Genomic DNA, 27,137 nt, shown 5'->3' with positions numbered 1-27,137 from the left:
GGTTTCCTCCTTCTTAATGCTTTGCCAGGCCTTTACAGCCGCAGCCTTCAGGTCTTGCTTGTTTGTGGGTCTTTCCGTCTTAAGTCTGGATTTGATCAAGTGAAATGCATGCTCAATTGGGTTTAGATCTGGAGATTGACTTGGCCATTGCAGAATGTTCCACTTTTTGGCACTCATGAACTCCTGGGTAGCTTTGGCTGTATGCTTGGGGTCATTGTCCATCTGTACTATGAAGCGCCAATCAACTTTGCAGCATTTGGCTGAATCTGGGCTGAAAGTATATCCCGGTACACTTCAGAATTCATCCGGTTACTCTTGTCTGCTCTTATGTCATCAATAAACACAAGTGACCCAGTGACACTGAAAGCCATGCATGCCCATGCCATCACGTTGCCTCCACCATGTTTTACAGAGGATGTGGTGTGCCTTGGATCATGTGCCGTTCCCTTTCTTCTCCAAACTTTTTTCTTCCCATCATTCTGGTACAGGTTGATCTTTGTCTCATCTGTCCATAGAATACTTTTCCAGAACTGAGCTGGCTTCTTGAGGTGTTTTTCTGCAAATTTAACTCTGGCCTGTCTATTTTTGGTATTGATGAATGGTTTGCATCTAGATGTAAACCCTTTGTATTTACTGTCATGGAGTCTTCTCTTTACTGTTGACTTAGAGACAGATACACCTACTTCACTGAGAGTGTTCTGGACTTCAGTTGATGTTGTGAACGGGTTCTTCTTCACCAAATTAAGTATGCGGCGATCATCCACCACTGTTGTCATCCGTGGACGCCCAGGCCTTTTTGAGTTCCCAAGCTCACCAGTCAATTCCTTTTTTCTCAGAATGTACCCAACTGTTGATTTTGCTACTCCAAGCATGTCTGCTATCTCTCTGATGGATTTTTTCTTTTTTTTCAACCTCAGGATGTTCTGCTTCACCTCAATTGAGAGTTCCTTTGACCGCATGTTGTCTGCTCACAGCAACAGCTTCCAAATGCAAAACCACACACCTGGAATCCACCCCTGACCTTTTAACTACTTCATTGATTACAGGTTAACGAGGGAGACGCCTTCAGAGTTAATTGCAGCCCTTAGAGTCCATTGTCCAATTACTTTTGGTCCCTTGAAAAAGAGGACGCTATGCATTACAGAGCTATGATTCCTAAACCCTTTCTCCGATTTGGATGTGGAAACTATCATATTGCAGCTGGGAGTGTGCACTTTCAGCCCATATTATATATATAATTGTATTTCTGAACATGTTTTTGTAAACAGCTAAAATAACAAAACTTGTGTCACTGTCCAAATATTTCTGGCCCTAACTGTATCTAACATTATCTATCTATCTATCTATCTATCTTTATTTTATGTAACAACCCAAGATACATCAAAGAGAAGAATCCTTCACTTGTCATTCTCTTCTATTTCCCAGAATATTTCTCAATCTTGTTGACTCCGCATTACTTGGTTGCCATTATCCTAAAAGCTGTGTATATGTTAGGCTAGGTTCACACTTAAACAATGCTCATTGCCGAGCCACGTTAACCACTTTTTGTGCCTGTTCGAAAAGGACAAATAATGCAAGAATGTAGCATACATTGTCTACAGTGACTGTGTTTCCTTCATTCAAGTGAATGGTTCTATCAGGGCTCTTTCAGCCTTCCCCTTGCAATACAGTTTTTTGGGGATTTTGTGTGAAGCTAGCATTAGAGCAAGGTAGGGCCATACTCATCAATATCCACCTGATTGGCCAACTTTCTTATGTGTATGGGGGGACATGTTGTATTTCAATGTTTGATCTCTTTGTTATCGGGACTGATAAGCCACCATAGGGGCGCAGTCAGACAGTCCCATAAATCAGAGCGAGATCGGAAAGCAGTGCATGGACTGGCAGGCAGCTCCTCCAACCTGAGTCAGCTTCATGAATTTCAATGCAGCTGTCACGCTCAGGTGGGGAGAGCTGCCGGCCAGTCGGTGCATTCCGATCTCTCTCTGATTTATACGGCATTCTGACTGTACCCCTATAGATATAAATGTCTGGCAGCAGCTTATACGTCTCACCATTGAAAACACATGAACACTTGGCAAAAATGGGAATTCATGATTATGGTGGTGTAGTGAGGAATCACAGCTCATCCAGCCGACATTTATTGAACAGAAGAAAGAGATTGTACCCATTTTCTACAGACAATAGTAATTGCTATTTTATTTTTCCCATCTTTTAAAGGGATGGCATATTGCTTGGATGACCTCTGGGACTCCCTCCAAACCTGATTTAACATGATGACCCGCTTCACTAAAGGTTAGCACTCCCACAAGTTTTAGGGAACTACAGCCAGAACAATTCGCTTTATAAGCTTAGAACCCTCCTCCAGACTGCTGTAGACTAGTGATGAGCGAGTGTGCTCATTACTCGAGTTTTCCGAGCATGCTTTGGTGTTCTCCGAGTATCTTGGGCGTGCTCGTAGATTATGTTTGAGTCCCCGCAGCTGCATGATTTGCAGCTGTTAGATAACCTGAATACATGCAGGGATTGCCTGTTTGTTAGGGAATCCCCATATGTATTCAGGCTGTCTAACAGCTGCAAATCATGCAGCTGCGGGGACTCAAACATAACCTACGAGCACGCCCAAGATACTCGGAGAACACCAAAGCATGCTCGGAAAACTCGAGTAATGAGCACACTCGCTCATCACTAGTCTACAGCCGTCTGGAGGAGGGTTCTAAGCTTATAAAGAACTGTAGAGTTCTTATTAAAGATACAGAGATGCATAACACATACCTCCACAGAGTAAGACATGTTGTCATTCGTTGTGTCACTGATCCGTGAAAAGAGATCTTCACAAAGCTGAAAGACAAAGGCTTCTATATGAAATAATACGGCTGTATGACCACATTTGTCACCAAGGCCGCCAAGTCACAGCCATCAAGAGGTTAACACTTTACAGCCAGCGCAGGGTTAATTAATAATTCACAGACACAGAGTATATCCTTAATATTTTATAGACTGTGAGACGTCAATGAATAATTCAGGGGTTAAACAGATTAAAGGCAGCAAGTTAACCCCCCCTCCTGGACAGTGAGCGCTCAAAAACAAGACTTGTGCTTTTACCATAAGCAGCACAGTCATTTTCTGTTTGTGATGTCATTATTGTAATGACAGGAAATGAATATAGCAAAAGCAAGTAAAAACTAGAGGAGTCATCCAGGCAGATTATAATGACCACACATGAAAGACCACCGCGCATCACGATGTGACGTCCATCACCTTAGATGACCTTGCGTGGTGAGACGGCTGATGGCAGCCATGATTTCACTTTATTGAGTGGTGTTTTATGCAGCAAAGAAAATGAGATCAATAGACTGACAGTAATACAATATCTCATGACCTCAGGCTTCATTCACACTTGGGTATTTCTGGTTTTCCTCCATTTATTTTTTTTTTAGTCAAAACCAGGAAAGGTTTCTAAACACAGAAGAGATGAAATAAAACATTTCCCTTCTTTACTTCTTCGTTCACCGAAAATATAAAATACCAATCAAATATGCAAGTGTGAATGAGGCCTAATTATTGTAGACTAGATGGTGGCCCGATTCTAACACATCGGGTATTCTAGAATATGTATGTAGTTTATTTATGAAGTTGTCAGAATAATGCAATTTATACACAGGATTTGGCCGGCTGGGCGCGACCAATTAGGTTCAAATTCCATGCCAATTCACAGCCGGACTGCACCTGTCGCTGATTGGTCAAGCCATGTAGTATATAGCACAGAGACGTAGTATATAACACATCCCACGCAGTATATAACACAGCCCATGCAGTATATAACACAGCCCATGCAGTATATAACACAGCCCACGTAGTATATTGCCCAGCCACATAATATATTGCCCAGCCACGTAGTATATAGCAGAGTCACATAGTATGTAACACAGCCCATGCAGTATCTAACACAGCCCACGTAGTATATAGCAATGTGGGCACCAAATCCCTGTTAAAAAAAGAATTAAAATAAAAAATAGTTATATAATCACCTTCCGTCGGCCCCTGGATCCAGCCCAGGCGTTTACCGATGCTCCTCGCAACTCTCCGGTCCCAACAATGCATTGCGGTCTCGCGAGATAATGACGTTGCGGTCTCGTGAGACCGCTACGTCATCATCTCGCGAGACCGCAATGCAAGGACTGGAGTGTCGCAAGGAGCAGCGGGAAAGGCGACGGAAGGTGAGAATATAATGATTTTTTATTTTGTTTATTATTTTTAACATTAGGTCTTTTACTATTGATGCTGCATAGGCAGCATCAATAGTAAAAAGTTGGTCACACAGGGTTAATAGCAGCGTTAACGGAGTGCGTTACACCGCAGCATAACGCGGTGTAACGCAGCCATTAACCCTGTGTGAGCGCTGACTGGAGGGGGCACTAAGGGGCGAATTCGCGGCCGTACTGTGCCCGTCGCTGATTGGTCGCGGCCTGCAGGCCGCGACCAATCAGCGACGCAGGATTTCCGTGACAGACAAACAGAAAGACAGACAAACAGACGGAAGTACCCCTTAGACGATTTTATATATATAGACATCTTGTCACAGGAAGGTGATATAGGTCCCAGTCCGATAGATGTCTGGATAAAAAACGTTCTCTATGTACGCCGCAAAACAAACCTTACTTACGACAGGTCCATTCTAATATCACAAGCCACAAAGATTGCAATAGGCAGCATTGACACGCAGGTTATTGCCAGATGCATGGTCGAATAGTCCTTCAGTACCACAAGTCCTCTAATGAAGCTTAGAGATTCTCCAGCATCCATATAGCTTCTTCTTATTGGTACCAGTACAATCACCATGTATAGACCCATGCAGGAAGCTGGAGAATCTCTCCGTTTGATTGAATTATACAATACAGGTTTATTACAGTGTCTAAATTCAATATGGCCAATATCGGACTGGAGTACCAAGGGCCCACCAGTAACATTGATTCTGGGGACCCACTGTCCAGCTATATTACTCTCATCCATAAATGTACCTATAATAATAATAAAACTGATAACATAGTAACATAGTTATTAAGGTTGAAGGAAGACTTTAAGTCCATCTAGTTCAACCCATAGCCTAACCTAACATGCCCTAAAATGTTGATCCAGAGGAAGGCAAAAAACCATGTGGCAAAGAGTAAGCTCCGGGGGGCGTGGCTATGTAGTTGGAGCGAGAAGACGTGCCCTGGATGAGCTCCCACTATCCTGAAAATATCCTGCCGCTCAAATCCCCTACAGGGTGGACCACTCACAATTTGTGCCCCTCACTGGGTCCTGGAAGGTGTGGGGTCACTGCCGGGAGCGCTGCGGGGTCCGGAGAGGAGCGGGAAACCAGCGAGCCCGCCGGAGCAGGAGACTCGTGTGCTGACGGCGGCCATCTTGAGAGCGCGCTCTGAGGAAGCACGGCGCGGCACCGGCTCTCATTACCCCCGGGACTCCTTCCTAGGCTTTGGAGGGCGCTGAGAGACTGCGGGGCCAGCGTTTGAATCCAGGTGCGCTGGAGCTGGGGGACTGTGGACGGCGGTACCGGTGAGGCGGCGGTCAATACAGGCGCGCGCTCCGGTGAGAGGGGACGTGACGCTGCGCAACACATATACAGCGCTGTCTGGGAGGTGGATACGCATCCTGCAGTATATCAGGGAGCGAACGGTGAGTGCCCTGGAAAATTGGGCCCCACGTTCCCTTATTTAAAGACACCTTTCCTGTTAGTGCACTTGATTTGGAGGGTCTGGCACCCTTCCCCCCTGCTGCCTCTGCCGCTGCTGTGGTCTTCCCCCCCCCGGTGCATAGAATCCATTGAAGTCTAAGTGCTACTGCACCTGCAATTACAAACACGTTATATATCCCTGTGGTTGCCCCATAACACCACATTAACAACCTCTGCCGGCTCTGCTAATACACTGTGGCTGCAACTGGGCACTATTCCGGATTATAATCTCAGCTACTCTGCTGCTTTTCATCTTTATTCAAAATGCATCACCCCAAAAGATCGGGGGCGTCTGATAAATTGAAAAAATTCGCTAGAGAGGACCCCATGGATAGTGGACGGACACTCAGAAATACCCCCGCGCAGGTTCAGCGTAAGGGTCATTCTTCTGATAGTAATGAGGAAGGGACACAGGAGGAATTAACTCTTAAACAAGCCTCTGAACAACTAATGCAGGCCATCTCCTTAACCAGGTCCTCTCTTACAGAAAAAATAGAGGATGTACACACTGAGGTGGGTCGCCTGAGACTAGACATGCAGACCATGGGGGGACGCATTGTGGAGGTGGAAACGAGAGTGTCACAGATAGAAGATACTATTACACCCATGGAGGCTAAACTGACAAAAGTAGCAGGTTCCATGAACGCCTGGAAACAAAAAGCGGATGACCTGGAGAACAGGCTGCGTCGGAACAACATTCGTATTATTGGACTGCCGGAACGCTCGGAGGGTCAGCGGCCTGAAGAATTTCTGGAGGACTGGCTTAAAACCTCTTTGGAAGGTGAATTTTCATCAACCTTCTCTGTGGAGAGGGCCCATAGGGTCCCCACGAGGCCCCTCCCCCCTGGGGCTCCTCCGAGGCCTTTCCTGGCACGCATCCTCAATTGTAGAGATAGAGACGCCATTCTACGTTTGGCACGGCAAAAAAGCCCTATCAAGTTCCACAATGCCACAATCTCGATCTTCCCAGACTTCTCCATGGAACTCCAGAAACAACGAGCACGGTTCCTGGAAATTAAGAAACGACTCAGAGATCGGAACGTCATATACTCCATGCTCTATCCTGCCCGCTTGCGAATCGTTCATGAGGGTTCCTCGATATTCTTCACTGATCCGGAGGACGCGGCTGAGTGGTTACGGGTTCATGAAGGGTCCAGTATGAAGACGTCCTAAAGCATTTGAGTGGATGTTTATATAATGAAGCTCTCCTTGTGGGTGCCTAACCTACTAACAATACCGAACGCTTAATTGTAGCGAGGGTATCCCCGTTTTCATCTGATAATAGGAGCATGGGAGTATGCTCCTACATTGTTTGGTTTTTTGGTTTGTTCTCTTTTCTATGTTTGTTTTATCTGTTTTGTAGACAGACTCGCCGCCAACGGATCTCTCAACCTCTACGTGCTACCTCTAAATTTTGCCTGGACAATTATTGCTTATCATATAGTGTTGTGCTAGTATGGGGTCGGAAATAATATACATGACCTGGAATGTGCGCGGCATCAAATCTCCCCAGAAAAAGATTAAGGTATTCTCACAGATCAAGCGCTATCACCCACATATTGTAGCATTGGTCGAGACACATTTGACCAGAGACACGGCCCGGTGTGTACAAAAGCCCTGGGTGCAATGGTCCATACACGCATTTCATACCAGCTACTCAAGGGGGGTCTCACTGTTAGTTCACAAAGACGTTAGATGGGAGATGAGGGAGGTTAGGAGGGACTCTGAGGGTCGTTTTGTATTTGTGAATGCGTTAGTCAATTCCCATGAATACGTCATCTTATGTGTCTACAATCCTCCTCCAGCTAATTTATCAATACTCCGAATGGCAATGAGCTTTGCCTTGAGCTTTCCAGACGCAAACATCATCTGTATGGGGGATTTTAATCTAATCATGGATACTCGCTTGGATAGGCTGAGATTGGGCGACGATGAGGTGGGGGAGTCCTCCTCTCAAACTTTATCCCAATTAGCTTCATTTATGGAGGGTAGTGGTTGGGTGGATCTATGGAGAGTGCGCCATCCAGGAGAGAGAGGCTATACCTGCCATTCATCTACCAGACGATCCCTCTCCCGCCTAGATTATATATTTGGATCAGTGGGGTTGGCAACATGGATAGATAGTGTTGAGCATGGTAATAGGGGAATATCTGACCATAGCCCGGTTGTTCTTAAACTCAAATTTGGGCAATCAAATGGCGGCATAGTCTGGAAATTGAATCCATTTTGGCTCAAGTTGATAGATTCCAATGATAGAACTGTGGACCAACTGCAGGGTTTTATTTTATCCCACCCGGAGCCACAGGATACTAATATATTTTGGGATACCCTTAAGGCATATTTGAGGGGGTGTCTATCCTCCACGATATCTTATATTAAAAGGGTGACCTCACGGGAAGATGATGAGGTGGAACAACGACTAAAGAACTCAGAGTCTGCATATATATCTGACCCGACCAGTGGCAATAGACTTGAGTGGCTAACTTCCCAGAGGCTATATGTTCAGTATAAAGATACTAAATCTAAACACAAACTATTTTTTACTCGCCAATAGTGTTGAGCATTCCGATACCGCAAGTATCGGGTATCGGCCGATATTTGCGGTATCGGAATTCCGATACTGAATTCCGATACTTCCCGCGTATCGGATACCGGAATCGGAAGTTCCCAGAATTCAAATTGAACGCAGCAGCCAATGAGGAATGAATGAAAGTGTGGGCACATCCTGTTTAGCATGGTGGGCATGTAAGTACTGGCAAGGCTTGGATTGGCTGCTGAAATGATGTCACTCTGCACTATAAAAAAGCGCTGCCGCCATTTTGCGCTCACTCTGCTGTGATTTCAGTTAGGGACAGGACGCTGTGTTCTAACTGAGGGCCAGTTGAGCTAGCTAATTGCTTTATTTTCCTTTCCAAAGGCTAATTTAGCAAAACGCTGTGTGTTCTTCACTGTTCACCTTGCTCTTGCCTTGCAGCGCTGTTTTAACAGCGTTCTGCAAGGTCTCTGTGTGTGTGTGTGTGTGTGTGCAGCTCACTCTGTAGTCTGTGTGCAGCCATATACCCGGTTGTATTCAGCTCAGGGGGGGTTCACACTGCCTCACACAGTTGTTCTTTTTTGCTCTTAGTGCAGCCTGCTGCACATTTTTTCTCAAATTTCCTATTAGTGTTTTTCCACCAGTCTCCAGCTCTATTGTGGAAAAACACTACATAGGATAACCTAGAGGGGGGTTTTTGGGCCTTGCAGCGCCGTTTACGGCTGTCTGCACGGTCTCCGTGTGAGCCCAGCTCGCCCTGTAGTCTGTGTGCAGCCATAGCCGGTTGGATTCAGCTCAGGGTTCGTTACTGGCTCATACCTTGAGAAAAATTTTCCTTTTTTTCAAATAGTGCAGCCTGTTTAAAATTTGAAAAAAAAAATTCCTATTAGTGTCTTTCCACTCGTATCCAGCTAAATAGTGGAAAAACACTATATAGGATAACCTAGAGGAGGGTTTTTTGGCCTTGCAGCGCCGTTTACGGCTGTCTGCACGGTCTCCGTGTGAGCCCAGCTCGCCCTGTAGTCTGTGTGCAGCCATAGCCGGTTGGATTCAGCTCAGGGTTCGTTACTGGCTCATACCTTGAGAAAAATTTTCCTTTTTTTCAAATAGTGCAGCCTGTTTAAAATTTGAAAAAAAAAAAAATTCCTATTAGTGTCTTTCCACCAGTCTCCAGCTCAATTGTGGAAAAACACTACATAGGATAACCTAGAGGTTTTTTTGGGGGCCTTGCAGCGCCGTTTACGGCTGTCTGCACGGTCTCTGTGTGAGCGCAGCTCGCCCTGTAGTCTGTGTGCAGCCATAGCCGGTTGGATTCAGCTCAGGGTGCGTTACTGCCTCATACCTTGAAAAACAATTTCCTTTTTTTCAAATAGTGCAGCCAGTTTAAAATTTGAAAAAAAAAATTCCTATTAGTGTCTTTCCACTTGTATCCAGCTAAATAGTGGAAAAACACTATATAGGATAACCTAGAGGAGGGTTTCTTGGCCTTGCAGCGCCGTTTACGGCTGTCTGCACGGTCTCCGTGTGATTTAAACTAGCTCTGTAGCCCGATCTGCACCAAAAAAAAGGTTAAGTTCACCAAACACAACTTACACTTGTGTAGGCCACATTTGAAAAATAATAAAGTTTAGTCCACAATTTACAACATTAGTGTTTCTTACACCTGTTAGGAGGAGCATTACAGGAATAAGCACACTAAGGCCTTAGTACTTTTCTGCTTATCTTTATCTGTCAACCAAGATGAAGAGGGCAGGGAGTAAGGCACGTGGGCGTGGGCGCGGAGCAGGGAGAGGAGCAGGGAGAGGACGTGGTGATTCTTTGCCTGCTGCGGGCGCCGGTGACTCGTCGTCACTCAGTTTCAGCAGGGAACAGTCCTTCATGCGCAGCTTTGTCGGAGAGCGCCGTGCACCGCTGCTGCGTGAAGACCAAATTGAAGCCGTTGTCGGGTGGATGGCAGCTAACGCCTCGGCATCGACTTCAGTTAGTGCCACATCCTCTCAGGCACAGAGCACTGGAGAGCAGCCATCTGTCTCTTCACCACCTGCCAAATTGGCCAGGCAGTCAGAGAGCCCAGGACAGGAGCCGTCTCTACTTCTGTTCTCTGAATCTCTTGGCTTGGAAACAGGGGGCCAGCCAAGCAGCATTGGAGAAATGGAAGAAGAGGCAGTGTGCAGTGATGCCCAACACCTTTTTCTCTCTGACTCTGAAGAGGCAGGTGGGCCAGTGCCTCCGGTGACCACAGCGCAGTACGCATCTGATGATGAAACTCAGGTGCCGCTTTCTTGTGCGTACTGTGCTGCTGAGACTACCCAGGAGGAGCAGTTGGTGGCAGAGGGTAGTGGAGATGATGAGGTCCTTGACCCATCGTGGCGTGAGGAACAGGAAGGTGGTGGGAGCAGCTCAGAGGAAGAGCTTCCTCTTACGGGCCAAAGAGGGAGAGGGAGGGGGAAGACTGCGGAGCCTGTAGCCTCCACTTTGGCACCCGTTAGGAGCCTGTCTCTTTCCAAAGCCAAAAAGGGCGCTCCCAAGACTTGCAGTGCCTGGTCCTTTTTTGACACAGTTGCAGATGACATTTGTTTTGTCAAATGCAAGCTGTGTCATCATAAAGTAAAAAGAGGGAAAAATGTCAGCAACCTCAATACCACAAATATGTGGAAACATGTGCGGACCAGGCACGCGGTGGAGTTACAGAAACACACTGAAGATGTAGGCCAACCAACAGCGGCAGCTACCACCTCTTCAGCTCGTGTTGCCTCTTCCTCCAGCTCACGCACAGCTGGTTTGGCTTCCTCCCAGAGACCTAGTGTAATTCCACCCACAGCACCACCTTCCCAGTCATCCTCACACTCCCAGTCTACTCTACAGCCATCGGTAGTCCAGGCATGGGAGAAAAGGCGGGCATTCTCGGCCAACCACCCCCGAGCACAGGCTCTGAATGCAGGCATTGCCAAACTGTTGTCCCTGGAAATGCTCTCGTTCAGGCTGGTGGAGACTGACAGCTTCCGTGACTTGATGGCATTGGCAGTCCCACAGTACAAGGTGCCCAGCCGCTTTTACTTCAGCAGGCAGGCTGTCCCTGCCCTGCACAGGCATGTTGAGGCAAACATAAAACATGCGCTACTGAACGCCGTCAGTAGCAAGGTCCACCTCACCACCGATGCGTGGACCAGTCAGCATGGACAGGGGCGATATGTTTCCCTCACTGCCCATTGGGTTAATGTTGTTGAGCCAGGTACAGATCGTGCGAGTGGCGCAGGACGTGTCCTGCCCACTCCAAGGATTGCAGGAATCCAGTCTGTACGCATCGACTCCTCCTCTTACACCAGTTCCTCTGATTCCTCTCTGCAGGATCCGTCACAGTCCACCCCCACATGGACCCGTGAACGTTTACCTATGACCGACATGAGCACAGTCGTGGCCAAACGTCAGCAGGCCGTCTTGAAACTAGTTTCATTGGGGCATCGAAGCCACACAGCGCAGGAGCTCTGGAATGCCATAAAGCAGGAGAGCGATGTGTGGTTACTGCCAGCGAATCTCCAGCCAGGCATGGTAGTGTGTGACAATGGCCGAAATCTGGTGGCAGCTTTGGCCCTTGGCAACCTCACTCACATCCCATGTCTGGCACATGTGCTCAATTTGGTTGTGCAGAGTTTTCTGAGGGACTATCCGGATCTTGATGCCCTGCTGCACAAGGTCCGCCTAGAGTGTGCTCACTTGCGGCGTTCCAGCTTGGCCAGATCCCGCATTGCTGCTCTGCAGCGCCGATTCCGCCTTCCGGAACACCGCATCATATGTGACCTACCTACCCGGTGGAATTCCACGTTACATATGTTGGAGCGGTTGTGTGAGCAGCAGCAAGCAGTTATGGAGTACCAGCTGCATCAGGCGCAAAGAAGTCGCAGTCAGCGCCGATCAGACTTCACAACCACAGAGTGGGCCACTATGAAGGACGTCTGCCAGGTTTTGCGTCCTTTTGATTATTCCACGCGGATGGCAAGTGCAGATGATGCACTAGTCAGCATGACTGTCCCCCTTATCTGCCTGCTTCAGCAAACTTTGCAAGGGTTAAGGGATGATGTGGTGGAAGAGGTGGAGGATGAGGAGTCACCTTTTCCATCAGCTTCTGGAGAGTCAGCGCCACGTGGTTCCTCACAAAGGGGTACGCAGGGGCCAATTTGTGAGGAGGATGAGGAGGAGTCAATGGAGGAGGAAGAGCTCCGTCCAGAGGAGGGAGCGACACAATTGTCCAGTGGTCAGTGTGTACAGCGAGGGTGGGGTGATGACGAGCGGGCAGAGATCATGTCTCAAGCAGGGGACAGCGTTTCTGGGCCGGTTGGCACTCTGCAGCACATGGTGGATTTCATGCTGCAGTGCCTGAGAAACGACCGCCGCATCGACCACATTCTCAACATGCCTGATTATTGGGTGTTCACCCTCCTCGATCCTCGCTACCGGGACAACGTCCAAAACCTCATCCCTGCGTTGACCCGGGAGCGTAAATTGCGGGAGTACCACGACACACTGGTGAATTCCATCATCTTCTCCTGTCCAACTGAGAGGAGTGCTGCTAGTGCTTTACAAAGCAGCTCAGTGCGTCGAGGCAGTGGGGGAGGCTCTGCCCAAAGAGGGAGCAGAAGCAGTGCCTCTGCCCAAGGCAAGCCCAGTATGGCACAACTCTGGCACACTTTTGTGTGCCCGCCCCAAATGTCTACACCATCACCGGCGGCTCCAGTCAGCAGGAGGCAACGGTTCCGTCAGATGGTGACAGACTACATGGCTTGCCCTCTTACTGTACTCCCAGACGGCTCTTCCCCGTTCAAGTTTTGGGTCTCTAAGCTGGATACATGGCCAGAGCTAAGCCAGTATGCATTGGAGGTGCTGGCTTGCCCTGCGGCTAGTGTCTTATCGGAACGTGTCTTTAGTGCCGCAGGTGGTGTACTAACAGACCGTCGCATGCGACTATCCTCCGATAACGTTGACCGGCTTACTTTCCTGAAAATGAACCAGGCCTGGATCTCGCAGGAATTTGCCACTCCTCTGCCTGATTAAGTAATTGGGTGTCATCCAGGTCTCCTGCTGTGTTCATCTTTCTACCACCTGAACTGCTATTCCTGGGCTCCAACACCGCCAGTTGCGGCTCAGAAGTGCAGGCTGCACAGTAAAAACATACGACCCAGTGTTATTGGGTTTCAGTAACGTCAGCTGATCCCCAGCTGTGTAGCCGGCAATGTGTCCTGCGACCGCCACGCTGGCACAACAACCTAAATGTAAGGGAACCTCTCCCCCCCCCCCCCGTCGTTTGTTACTGAAAGAGCCATCTTGTGCAGCAGTAATGCTGCGCAAGGAAAAGGTAGCTCTTTTTTTTTAGCTCTTTGCACACGCAGAACTTAACACTTATAAAATGTGTTCACTGATACCGTTATACCGTCCCGGAGCTGGGACTTTCCTTCGTAATGTGACGCAGCACAGCCGTCATTCCTACCCCCTTGGTGCCATGCGCTGCCTCCTCAGCGTTGTTTTAAGCTGTCACGGAGCCTGCGCTGTTCTGTTATCCCTTGGGCATGCCCTATTTGCGCTGCCTGTCTTCTGACATAATTTGGTGTCAGGCTGGCTGCGCCTGTGCGGCCGCGGTGCCCGAGATCCCGCCTCGCAGTGTCTTCTGATTGAGTCACACTGCGGGCCTGGGATCCAAGGGCATGCGCAGTGCATATCTTCCCCTCGGGCTCTCGCTCATTTCCCTCCGCCTTCTTTAGACTGTGCGCCGTCAGCTGATCCCTAGCATGCCACGGCCGTGACACCGCACAGTCTGAAGAAGAGGGAAGGAGGGGAGTGAGAGTCGAGGTTATGCACTGTGCATGCCCATGGTTCCAAGGCCCGCAGTGGGATTACGTTAGATGAGACTGCGAGGTGGGATCTGGAGCAGCGTGGACGCACAGGCACTGACAGCCTGACACCAAATTATGTCAGAAGACAGGCAGCGCTAATTGGGCATGGCCAAGGGCTAACAGAACAGCGCAGGCTCCGTGGCAGCTTAAAACAACGCTGAGGAGGCAGCGCACGGCATCAAGGGGATAGGAATGACAGCTGTGCTGTGTCCCATTACGAAGGAAATTCGCACCTCCGGAACGGTTTAACGGTATAAAGGGACACATTTTTAGTGTTTACTTCGGTGTTTGCAAGGAGCATAATTAAAAGAGCAACCTTTTCCTTTTGCATCCTTAGTGCTGCACAACATGGCTCTTTCAGCTACAAACGTCTTGGGGGGGGGGGTTAAAGGTTTCCTTTCAACTTGCTCCAATCAGGCTTCGGCCTACACTCTGTTCCTCTGCTCCTCCTGCTGTCCCTGGGCTCTAACACCGCCAGTTGGTGCCTGGAAGTGCTGTGTGCACAGTCAACAGTCGCTCCTCTGTTATTGGGGTTCAGTAACGTCAGCTGATCCCCAGCTGTGTGTGCGGCAATACCTCCAATCTGCTCCTCCTGCTGTCCCTGGGCTCTAACACCGCCAGTTGGTGCCTGGAAGTGCTGTGTGCACAGTCAACAGTCGCTCCTCTGTTATTGGGGTTCAGTAACGTCAGCTGATCCCCAGCTGTGTGTGCGGCAATACCTCCAATCTGCTCCTCCTGCTGTCCCTGGGCTCTAACACCGCCAGTTGGTGCCTGGAAGTGCTGTGTGCACAGTCAACAGTCGCTCCTCTGTTATTGGGGTTCAGTAACGTCAGCTGATCCCCAGCTGTGTATCCGGCAACGTGTCATGCGACCGCCACGCTGGCACAACTAAAATGTAAGGGGACCTGTCCCCGCCCCCCCTAGGCGTTTGTTACTGAAAGAGCCACCATGTGCAGCACTAATACTGCACAAGGGAAAGGTCGCTCTTGAAATTATGCTCCTTGCAAACGCTGAACTACACACTCATGTAATGTGTCCCCTCACACCGTCCAACCGTCCCGGAGGTGGGACTTTCCTTTGTAATGTGACGCAGCACAGCCGTCATTGCTACCCCCTTGGCACCGTGCGCTGCCTCCTTAGCGTTGTTTGATTCCGTCATGGACCCTGCGCTGTTATGTTATCCCTTGGCCATGCACAGTTTGCGCTGCCCGTCCTCTGACATCATTTGTTGTCGTCCTGGCTGCGCCTGTGCGTCCACGCTGCCCGAAATCACACCTCGCAGTGTCGTCTAATGTGATCCCACAGTGGGCCTGGTATCCATGGCCATGCGCAGTGCATATACTAGCCTCTCACTCCCCTTCTTCACGCTTCTTCAGACTAGGCGGCGTCAGCTGATCCCTAATAGCATGCCACGGCCGTGACGCCGCACAGTCTGAAGAAGCAGGAAGGAGGTGAGTGAGAGGCGATGATATGCACTGCGCATGCCCATGGATCCCTGGCCCGCAGTGGGACTACATTAGATGACACTGCAAGGTTGGATCTCGGGCAGCTTGGACGCACAGGCACTGCCAGCCTGACACCTACATGATGTCAGAAGACGGGCACCGCTAACTGTGCATGGCCAAGGGATAACATTACAGTGCGGGCTCCGTGACAGAACCAAACAACGTTGAGGAGGTGGTGCCCGGCACCAAGGGGGTTGGAATGACGGCTGTGCTGTGTCACATTACAAAGGAAAGTCCCACTTCCGGGATGGTTTGACGGTGTGAGGGGACACATTATATGAGTGTGTACTTCAGCGTTTGCAAGGAGCATAATTTTCGGAGCCACCATTTTCCATGTGCAGTATTACTGCTGTACAAGATGGCTCTTTCAGCAACAAATGCCTGGGGGGGGGGGGTTAAAGGTTCCCTTTCAACTTGCTCCACTGCAGGCTTTGGCCTACACTCTGCTCCTCTTTGATTCCCTGGGTTTCAACACTGTCAGTTGCCACCTGGAAGTGTTGTCTACACAGAAAAAAACACTAGGTGATGTGTCAGTGGGGTTCAGCACCGCCAGCTGTTCCCCTGCTGTGTAGTCGGCAACGTGTCCAGCACAAGCCACGCTGGCACAACAGAACAAAAGCTGCCACCAGTGCAGGCTTCGGCCTACACTCTGCTCCTCTCCTCCTCCTGCTGACCCTGGGCTCAAACACCGCTAGTTTTTGCCCGGAAGTGCTAGCTGCACAGAGAAAAACACCAGCCAATGTGTTAGTGGGGTTCAGCAACGCCAGCTGTTCCCCTGCTGTGTAGCCGGCAACGTGACCTGCAAACGCCATGCAGGCACAGGAACTGAAATTAAAAGGGAACCTGGCCCCACCCCCCCAGGTGTTTCTATGTATAACAGCCACCTAGTACAGCAGTACTGCTGCATTTGTACAAGGTGGCTGACTTTTTCTCCTTGCCCACGTGGAACTCAACACGTACAAAATGTGTCTCATTGAGACCATTCCACTGTCCCTGAGGTGTGACTTTCCTTTGTAATGATACGCAGCACCCCCCTTGGTAGCGTTTCCCGTCTTTTGTCATCATGGTTAGCTGGCTGCGCCTGTGCATCCGCCCTGCTAGAAACAACGCCCCTCGTTGTCATATTTATTTTGTCAGCGAGGGTGTGGTTTATGGGCACGAGCAGTGCATATGTTCGCCTGTCTTAACTCATCTCCTTCCGCCTTCTTCAGACTGTGCGGCCTCCTGGCCGTGGTAGGCGATAAGGGATCAGCTGAGGCCGCCCAGTCTGGAGCAGGTGTAAGGACATGTGTAAGCGGCAAACCTATTTACTGCACAAGGCCACGAATCCCAGCCACGCAGTGTGATTTTTTGAAAACACACTGTGGGTCTGGGATTCATGTCCATCGCTAACCGCAACGGCCGACATGAAATGAGGTCAGAAGACAGGAAGCGCTCACAGCGCATGGCCAAGGGATCACAATAGCGCAGACTCCTGTACAGCAAATAACAACGCTCAGGAATCTGCGCCCAGTACCTAGGTGCAAATTTTGACACCTGTGCTGCGTCTCGTTAAAAAGACAAGTCACGCCTCCACAACTGTTTGACAGTATAATGGGCTAAATAGTGTACGTGTTTTAGTCAGCGTGTGCAAGGAGCAAAACAAATAGAGCAACCTTTTACTTGTGCAGCATTAATGCTGCACAAGGTGTGGCTCTTGTACCTTGCAACACCTGAGGGGGGGGTTAAAGGTAACCTTTGAAATTGGTTCAACTAGGCTTCGGCCTACACTCTGCTCCTCTACTCCTCCTGCTGACCCTGGGCTCAAACACCGCTAGTTTTTGCCCGGAAATGCTAGCTGCACAGAGAAAAACACCAGCCAATGTGTTAGTGGGGTTCAGCACCGCCAGCTGTTCCCCTGCTGTGTAGTCGGCAACGTGTCCAGCACAAGCCACGCTGGCACAACAGAACAAAAGCTGCCACCAGTGCAGGCTTCGGCCTACACTTTGCTCCTCTCCTCCTCCTGCTGACCCTGGGCTCAAACAACGCCAGTTTCTGCCCGGACATGCTAGCTGCACAGAGAAAAACACCAGCCAATGTGTTAGTGGGGTTCAGCACCGCCTGCTGTTCCCCCGCTGTGTAGCCGGCATCGTGTCCAGCACAAGCCACGCTGGCACAACCGACCAAAAGCTGCCACCAGTGCAGGCTTCGGCCTACACTTTGCTCCTCTCCTCCTCCTCCTGCTGACCCTGGGCTCTAACACCGCTAGTTTTTGCCCGGACATGCAATCTGCACAGAGAAAAACACCAGTCAATGTGTCAGTGGGGTTCAGCAACGCCAGCTGTTCCCCTGCTGTGTAGCTTGCAACGTGACCTGCAAACGCCACGCAGGCACATGAACTGAAATTGAAGGGAGCCTGCCCCCCACCCACAGGTGTTTCTATGTATATCAGCCACCTTGTACAGCAGTACTGCTGCATTTGTACAAGGTGGCTGACTTTTTCTCCTTGCCCACGTGGAACTCAACACGTACAAAATGTGTCTCATTAGAGACCATTACAATGTCCCTGAGGTGTGACTTTCCTTTGTAATGACACGCAGCACCACCCTTGTTAGCGCTGCCCGTCTTTTGACATCATTGGTTAGCTGGCTGCGCCTGTGCATCTCCCCTGCTCGAAACAACGGCCCTCGGTGTCTTATTTTTTTGGACAGCGAGGGTGTGATTGATGGGCATGTGCAGTGCATATGTTTGCCTGTGTTCACTCATCTCCTTCCGCCTTCTTCAGACTGGGTGTCCTCATGGCCGCGGCAGGCGATAAGGGATCAGATAAGGCCGCCCAGTCTGAAGCAGGTGTAAGGACATGTGTGAGCGGCAAACATATTTAGTGCACCAGGGCACGAATCCCAGCACCGCAGTGTGATTTTTTAAAAACACACTGTGGGTCTGGGATTCATGTCCATCGCTAACCGCAACGGCCGACATGAAATGAGGTCAGAAGACAGGAAGCGCTCACAGCGCATGGCCAAGGGATCACAATAGCGCAGACTCCTGTACAGCAAATAACAACGCTCAGGAATCTGCGCCCAGTACCTAGGTGCAAATTTTGACACCTGTGCTGCGTCTCGTTAAAAAGACAAGTCACGCCTCCACAACTGTTTGACAGTATAATGGGCTAAATAGTGTACGTGTTTTAGTCAGCGTGTGCAAGGAGCAAAACAAATAGAGCAACCTTTTACTTGTGCAGCATTAATGATGCACAAGGTGTGGCTCTTGTACCTTGCAACACCTGAGGGGGGGGTTAAAGGTAACCTTTGAAATTGGGTCAACTAGGCTTCGGCCTACACTCTGCTCCTCTACTCCTCCTGCTGACCCTGGGCTCAAACACCGCTAGTTTTTGCCCGGAAATGCTAGCTGCACAGAGAAAAACACCAGCCAATGTGTTAGTGGGGTTCAGCACCGCCAGCTGTTCCCCTGCTGTGTAGTCGGCAACGTGTCCAGCACAAGCCACGCTGGCACAACAGAACAAAAGCTGCCACCAGTGCAGGCTTCGGCCTACACTTTGCTCCTCTCCTCCTCCTGCTGACCCTGGGCTCAAACAACGCCAGTTTCTGCCCGGACATGCTAGCTGCACAGAGAAAAACACCAGCCAATGTGTTAGTGGGGTTCAGCACCGCCAGCTGTTCCCCCGCTGTGTAGCCGGCATCGTGTCCAGCACAAGCCACGCTGGCACAACCGACCAAAAGCTGCCACCAGTGCAGGCTTCGTCCTACACTTTGCTCCTCTCCTCCTCCTCCTGCTGACCCTGGGCTCTAACACCGCTAGTTTTTGCCCGGACATGCAATCTGCACAGAGAAAAACACCAGTCAATGTGTCAGTGGGGTTCAGCAACGCCAGCTGTTCCCCTGCTGTGTAGCTTGCAACGTGACCTGCAAACGCCACGCAGGCACATGAACTGAAATTGAAGGGAGCCTGCCCCCCACCCCCCAGGTGTTTCTATGTATAACAGCCACCTTGTACAGCAGTACTGCTGCATTTGTACAAGGTGGCTGACTTTTTCTCCTTGCACACGTGGAACTCAACAAGTACAAAATGTGTCTCATTACAGACCATTACAATGTCCCTGAGGTGTGACTTTCCTTTTTAATGACACGCAGCACCCCCATTGTTAGCGCTGCCCGTCTCCTGACATCATTGGTTGGCTGGCTGTGCCTGTGCGTCCCCCCTGCCCGACACAACGCCCCCCGTTGTCTCATATATTTTGACTGCGAGGGTGTGATTGATGGGCACGAGCAGTGCATATGTTCCCCTGTTTTCACTCCCCTCCTTCCGCCTTCTTCTGACTGTGCGGCCTCATGGCCGCGGCATGCGATAAGGGATCAGCTGAGGCCGCCCAGTCTGAAGCAGGTGTAAGGACATGTGTGAGCGGCGAACATATTTACTGCACAAGGCCACGAATCCCAGCACCGCAGTGTGACTTTAGGAAAAGCCACTGTGGGTCTGGGATTTATGGCCATCGTTAACCGCACCGGCCAACATGAAATGAGGTCATGAGACGGCCTGCACTAACAGGGTATTGCCAAGGGATAACACAAGAGCGCAGTTTCCTGTACTGCAAATAACAACGGTAAGGAATCTGCGCACAGCACCTAGGTGTAAATTTGTACACCTGTGCTGCGTCTCCTTAAAAAGACTAGTAGTCACGCCTCCACTACTGTTTGACAGTATAATGGGCTAAATAGTGTACGTGTTTAATTCAGCGTGTGCAAGGAGCAAAATTAAATAGAGCAACCTTTGACTTGTGCATCATTAATGCTGTTCAAGGTGTGGCTCTTGTACCTTGCAACACCTGAGGGGGGGGTTAAAGGTAACCTTTGAAATTGGTTCAACTAGGCTTCGGCCTACACTCTGCTCCTCTACTCCTCCTGCTGACCCTGGGCTCAAACACCGCTAGTTTTTGCCCGGAAATGCTAGCTGCACAGAGAAAAACACCAGCCAATGTGTTAGTGGGGTTCAGCACCGCCAGCTGTTCCCCTGCTGTGTAGTCGGCAACGTGTCCAGCACAAGCCACGCTGGCACAACAGAACAAAAGCTGCCACCAGTGCAGGCTTCGGCCTACACTTTGCTCCTCTCCTCCTCCTGCTGACCCTGGGCTCAAACAACGCCAGTTTCTGCCCGGACATGCTAGCTGCACAGAGAAAAACACCAGCCAATGTGTTAGTGGGGTTCAGCACCGCCAGCTGTTCCCCCGCTGTGTAGCCGGCATCGTGTCCAGCACAAGCCACGCTGGCACAACCGACCAAAAGCTGCCACCAGTGCAGGCTTCGTCCTACACTTTGCTCCTCTCCTCCTCCTCCTGCTGACCCTGGGCTCTAACACCGCTAGTTTTTGCCCGGACATGCAATCTGCACAGAGAAAAACACCAGTCAATGTGTCAGTGGGGTTCAGCAACGCCAGCTGTTCCCCTGCTGTGTAGCTTGCAACGTGACCTGCAAACGCCACGCAGGCACATGAACTGAAATTGAAGGGAGCCTGCCCCCCACCCCCCCAGGTGTTTCTATGTATAACAGCCACCTTGTACAGCAGTACTGCTGCATTTGTACAAGGTGGCTGACTTTTTCTCCTTGCACACGTGGAACTCAACAAGTACAAAATGTGTCTCATTACAGACCATTACAATGTCCCTGAGGTGTGACTTTCCTTTTTAATGACACGCAGCACCCCCATTGTTAGCGCTGCCCGTCTCCTGACATCATTGGTTGGCTGGCTGTGCCTGTGCGTCCCCCCTGCCCGACACAACGCCCCCCGTTGTCTCATATATTTTGACTGCGAGGGTGTGATTGATGGGCACGAGCAGTGCATATGTTCCCCTGTTTTCACTCCCCTCCTTCCGCCTTCTTCTGACTGTGCGGCCTCATGGCCGCGGCATGCGATAAGGGATCAGCTGAGGCCGCCCAGTCTGAAGCAGGTGTAACGACATGTGTGAGCGGCGAACATATTTACTGCACAAGGCCACGAATCCCAGCACCGCAGTGTGACTTTAGGAAAAGCCACTGTGGGTCTGGGATTTATGGCCATCGTTAACCGCACCGGCCAACATGAAATGAGGTCATGAGACGGCCTGCACTAACAGGGTATTGCCAAGGGATAACACAAGAGCGCAGTTTCCTGTACTGCAAATAACAACGGTAAGGAATCTGCGCACAGCACCTAGGTGTAAATTTGTACACCTGTGCTGCGTCTCCTTAAAAAGACTAGTAGTCACGCCTCCACTACTGTTTGACAGTATAATGGGCTAAATAGTGTACGTGTTTAATTCAGCGTGTGCAAGGAGCAAAATTAAATAGAGCAACCTTTGACTTGTGCATCATTAATGCTGTTCAAGGTGTGGCTCTTGTACCTTGCAACACCTGAGGGGGGGGTTAAAGGTAACCTTTGAAATTGGTTCAACTAGGCTTCGGCCTACACTCTGCTCCTCTACTCCTCCTGCTGACCCTGGGCTCAAACACCGCTAGTTTTTGCCCGGAAATGCTAGCTGCACAGAGAAAAACACCAGCCAATGTGTTAGTGGGGTTCAGCACCGCCAGCTGTTCCCCTGCTGTGTAGTCGGCAACGTGTCCAGCACAAGCCACGCTGGCACAACAGAACAAAAGCTGCCACCAGTGCAGGCTTCGGCCTACACTTTGCTCCTCTCCTCCTCCTGCTGACCCTGGGCTCAAACAACGCCAGTTTCTGCCCGGACATGCTAGCTGCACAGAGAAAAACACCAGCCAATGTGTTAGTGGGGTTCAGCACCGCCAGCTGTTCCCCCGCTGTGTAGCCGGCATCGTGTCCAGCACAAGCCACGCTGGCACAACCGACCAAAAGCTGCCACCAGTGCAGGCTTCGTCCTACACTTTGCTCCTCTCCTCCTCCTCCTGCTGACCCTGGGCTCTAACACCGCTAGTTTTTGCCCGGACATGCAATCTGCACAGAGAAAAACACCAGTCAATGTGTCAGTGGGGTTCAGCAACGCCAGCTGTTCCCCTGCTGTGTAGCTTGCAACGTGACCTGCAAACGCCACGCAGGCACATGAACTGAAATTGAAGGGAGCCTGCCCCCCACCCCCCCAGGTGTTTCTATGTATAACAGCCACCTTGTACAGCAGTACTGCTGCATTTGTACAAGGTGGCTGATGTTTTCTCCTTGCCCACGTGGAACTCAACACGTACAAAATGTGTCTCTTTGAGACCATTCCACTGTCCCTGAGGTGTGACTTTCCTTTCTAATGATACGCAGCACCCCCCTTGGTAGCGCTTCCCGTCTTCTGACATCATTGGTTGGCTACTTGCGCCTGTTCGTCCGCCCTGCCTGAATAAAATGCTCCTCGTTGTCTTAATTATTTTGACTGCGAGGGTGTGATTGATGGGCACGAGCAGTGCATATGTTCCCCTGTCTTAACTCATCTCCTTCCGCCTTCTTCAGACTGTGCAGCCTCATGGCCGCGGCATGCGAGAAGGGATCAGCAGAGGCCGCCCAGTCTGAAGCAGGTGTAAGGACGTGTGTGAGCGGCCAAAATATTTACTGCTCAAGGCCACGAATCCCAGCACCGCAGTGTGGCTTTATGAAAAGACACTGTGGGTCTGGGATTTATGGCCATCGTTAACCGCACCGGCCAACATGAAATGAGGTCATAAGATGGGCAGCGCTAACAGGGCATTGCCAAGGGATAACACAAGAGCGCAGACTCCTGTACAGCAAATAACAACGCTCAGGAAGCTGCGCCAAGCACCAAGGCGTTATTTTGGACACCTGTGCTGCGTCTCATCAAAAAACCAAGTCACGCATCCACTACAGTTTGACTGTAGAATGGGGTAAATTGTGTATGTCTTTCATTCAGCGTGTGCAAGTAGACAAATTAATAGAGCAACCTTTCACTTGTGCAGCATTAATACTGCACAAGGTGTGTCTCTTGTACTTTGTAACACCTGAGGGGGGGGTTAAAGGTTTCCTTTGAAATTGGTTCAACTAGGCTTCGGCCTACACTCTGCTCCTCTCCTCCTCCTCCTGCTTCAACACGGGCTCTAACATCGCTAGTTTTTGCCCGCAAGTGCTAGCTGCACAGATAAAAACACACGCCATTGTGTTAGTGGGGTTCAGCAACGCCAGCTGTTCCCCCAGTGTGTAGCCGGCAAAGTGTCCTGCAAACGCAACGCAGACACAAAGCTGCCTCCAGTGCAGGCTTCGGCCTACACTCATCTCCCCCTGCTTACCCTTTGCTCCAACACCGCTAGTTGGGGCTCTAGGAAGACAATCTTTAATAGGCAAGGCAACGCATCCGGGTTCCAGCACCGCCAGCTGGTTCTCGGCAGTGTTCTTGTCACAGGTACTCCCTCGTGCCAAGCCTGGTTTCAGCACCGTCAGCTGTTTCCGGGTTGTGTCAACTTCACTGAGACGCCTATGCTTGCCCCGTCGTGGGGCGGTCGAGTTAGCCAACTCCAGGGTGCCTCCAGTTTAGGAGCTTCCTATGTGGGCTGCGTGAACTGGTAGTCAAGGCTGGTTCTGTAGTGCCAGTAGGCCCAGCTCCCCCTGTAGGACTGTTGGGGTTCGGTAACTGCGGCTGCCTCGCGGCCTAGCTGTTCTCTCCTCTCCTGTGGGCCTTCGGGTCCACCACCTGGTTCCAGCACCGTCAGCTGGTTCCGGGCCGAGCCTTTGGCTTAGGTGCCTCCTCCTGGGTATCCGAGTTCCGCCAACGCCAGGCGGTCCTTGGTAGTGCTTTTAAGCGCGGGCACCTACAGCTTAGTAACCGGGTTCCAGCACCGTCAGCTGGTCCTCGGTCGTGCCATTGGCTCTTGCACACTGGGGCAACGCATCCGGGTTCCAGCACCGCCAGCTGGTTCTCGGCAGTGTTCTTGTCACAGGTACTCCCTCGTGCCAAGCCTGGTTTCAGCACCGTCAGCTGTTTCCGGGTTGTGTCAACTTCACTGAGACGCCTATGCTTGCCCCGTCGTGGGGCGGTCGAGTTAGCCAACTCCAGGGTGCCTCCAGTTTAGGAGCTTCCTATGTGGGCTGCGTGAACTGGTAGTCAAGGCTGGTTCTGTAGTGCCAGTAGGCCCAGCTCCCCCTGTAGGACTGTTGGGGTTCGGTAACTGCGGCTGCCTCGCGGCCTAGCTGTTCTCTCCTCTCCTGTGGGCCTTGGGGTCCACCACCTGGTTCCAGCACCGTCAGCTGGTTCCGGGCCGAGCCTTTGGCTTAGGTGCCTCCTCCTGGGTATCCGAGTTCCGCCAACGCCAGGCGGTCCTTGGTAGTGCTTTTAAGCGCGGGCACCTACAGCTTAGTAACCGGGTTCCAGCACCGTCAGCTGGTCCTCGGTCGTGCCATTGGCTCTTGCACACTGGGGCAACGCATCCGGGTTCCAGCACCGCCAGCTGGTTCTCGGCAGTGTTCTTGTCACAGGTACTCCCTCGTGCCAAGCCTGGTTTCAGCACCGTCAGCTGTTTCCGGGTTGTGTCAACTTCACTGAGACGCCTATGCTTGCCCCGTCGTGGGGCGGTCGAGTTAGCCAACTCCAGGGTGCCTCCAGTTTAGGAGCTTCCTATGTGGGCTGCGTGAACTGGTAGTCAAGGCTGGTTCTGTAGTGCCAGTAGGCCCAGCTCCCCCTGTAGGACTGTTGGGGTTCGGTAACTGCGGCTGCCTCGCGGCCTAGCTGTTCTCTCCTCTCCTGTGGGCCTTCGGGTCCACCACCTGGTTCCAGCACCGTCAGCTGGTTCCGGGCCGAGCCTTTGGCTTAGGTGCCTCCTCCTGGGTATCCGAGTTCCGCCAACGCCAGGCGGTCCTTGGTAGTGCTTTTAAGCGCGGGCACCTACAGCTTAGTAACCGGGTTCCAGCACCGTCAGCTGGTCCTCGGTCGTGCCATTGGCTCTTGCACACTGGGGCAACGCATCCGGGTTCCAGCACCGCCAGCTGGTTCTCGGCAGTGTTCTTGTCACAGGTACTCCCTCGTGCCAAGCCTGGTTTCAGCACCGTCAGCTGTTTCCGGGTTGTGTCAACTTCACTGAGACGCCTATGCTTGCCCCGTCGTGGGGCGGTCGAGTTAGCCAACTCCAGGGTGCCTCCAGTTTAGGAGCTTCCTATGTGGGCTGCGTGAACTGGTAGTCAAGGCTGGTTCTGTAGTGCCAGTAGGCCCAGCTCCCCCTGTAGGACTGTTGGGGTTCGGTAACTGCGGCTGCCTCGCGGCCTAGCTGTTCTCTCCTCTCCTGTGGGCCTTGGGGTCCACCACCTGGTTCCAGCACCGTCAGCTGGTTCCGGGCCGAGCCTTTGGCTTAGGTGCCTCCTCCTGGGTATCCGAGTTCCGCCAACGCCAGGCGGTCCTTGGTAGTGCTTTTAAGCGCGGGCACCTACAGCTTAGTAACCGGGTTCCAGCACCGTCAGCTGGTCCTCGGTCGTGCCATTGGCTCTTGCACACTGGGGCAACGCATCCGGGTTCCAGCACCGCCAGCTGGTTCTCGGCAGTGTTCTTGTCACAGGTACTCCCTCGTGCCAAGCCTGGTTTCAGCACCGTCAGCTGTTTCCGGGTTGTGTCAACTTCACTGAGACGCCTATGCTTGCCCCGTCGTGGGGCGGTCGAGTTAGCCAACTCCAGGGTGCCTCCAGTTTAGGAGCTTCCTATGTGGGCTGCGTGAACTGGTAGTCAAGGCTGGTTCTGTAGTGCCAGTAGGCCCAGCTCCCCCTGTAGGACTGTTGGGGTTCGGTAACTGCGGCTGCCTCGCGGCCTAGCTGTTCTCTCCTCTCCTGTGGGCCTTGGAGTCCACCACCTGGTTCCAGCACCGTCAGCTGGTTCCGGGCCGAGCCTTTGGCTTAGGTGCCTCCTCCTGGGTATCCGAGTTCCGCCAACGCCAGGCGGTCCTTGGTAGTGCTTTTAAGCGCGGGCACCTACAGCTTAGTAACCGGGTTCCAGCACCGTCAGCTGGTCCTCGGTCGTGCCATTGGCTCTTGCACACTGGGGCAACGCATCCGGGTTCCAGCACCGCCAGCTGGTTCTCGGCAGTGTTCTTGTCACAGGTACTCCCTCGTGCCAAGCCTGGTTTCAGCACCGTCAGCTGTTTCCGGGTTGTGTCAACTTCACTGAGACGCCTATGCTTGCCCCGTCGTTGGGCGGTCGAGTTAGCCAACTCCAGGGTGCCTCCAGTTTAGGAGCTTCCTATGTGGGCTGCGTGAACTGGTAGTCAAGGCTGGTTCTGTAGTGCCAGTAGGCCCAGCTCCCCCTGTAGGACTGTTGGGGTTCGGTAACTGCGGCTGCCTCGCGGCCTAGCTGTTCTCTCCTCTCCTGTGGGCCTTCGGGTCCACCACCTGGTTCCAGCACCGTCAGCTGGTTCTCGGCAGTGTCTTTTGCTCTTGTACCTTCTGCTCCCCATCCTGGTTACAGTACCGTCAGCTGGTTCCGGGCAGAGCCTTTGGCTTAGGTGCCTCCTTCTGGGTATCCAAGTTCCACCAATGTCAGGTGGTCCTTGGTAGTGCTTTCA

The 27,137-nt window shown here is 51.4% G+C and overlaps 1 protein-coding gene across 6 annotated transcripts in view; it reads right to left on the bottom strand.

The window, feature by feature from the left end:
* The window catches only part of KIF1A (kinesin family member 1A), a 280,148-nt gene that overhangs the window by 177,506 nt on the left and 75,505 nt on the right, over positions 1-27,137 (bottom strand). For all 6 annotated transcript variants that reach the window (XM_069727733.1, XM_069727735.1, XM_069727736.1 and 3 more), the window contains exon 5: positions 2,776-2,841. In XM_069727733.1, the coding sequence (XP_069583834.1) occupies positions 2,776-2,841 (66 nt within the window). The remainder of the gene's footprint in view (positions 1-2,775; positions 2,842-27,137) is intronic.

This window comes from Ranitomeya imitator, chromosome 5 (assembly GCF_032444005.1).
Source record: "Ranitomeya imitator isolate aRanImi1 chromosome 5, aRanImi1.pri, whole genome shotgun sequence".
Taxonomy (NCBI): Eukaryota; Metazoa; Chordata; class Amphibia; order Anura; family Dendrobatidae; genus Ranitomeya; species Ranitomeya imitator.
Note: the sequence above shows the minus strand (reverse complement) of the source record. Positions and strands in the feature narration are given on the sequence as shown.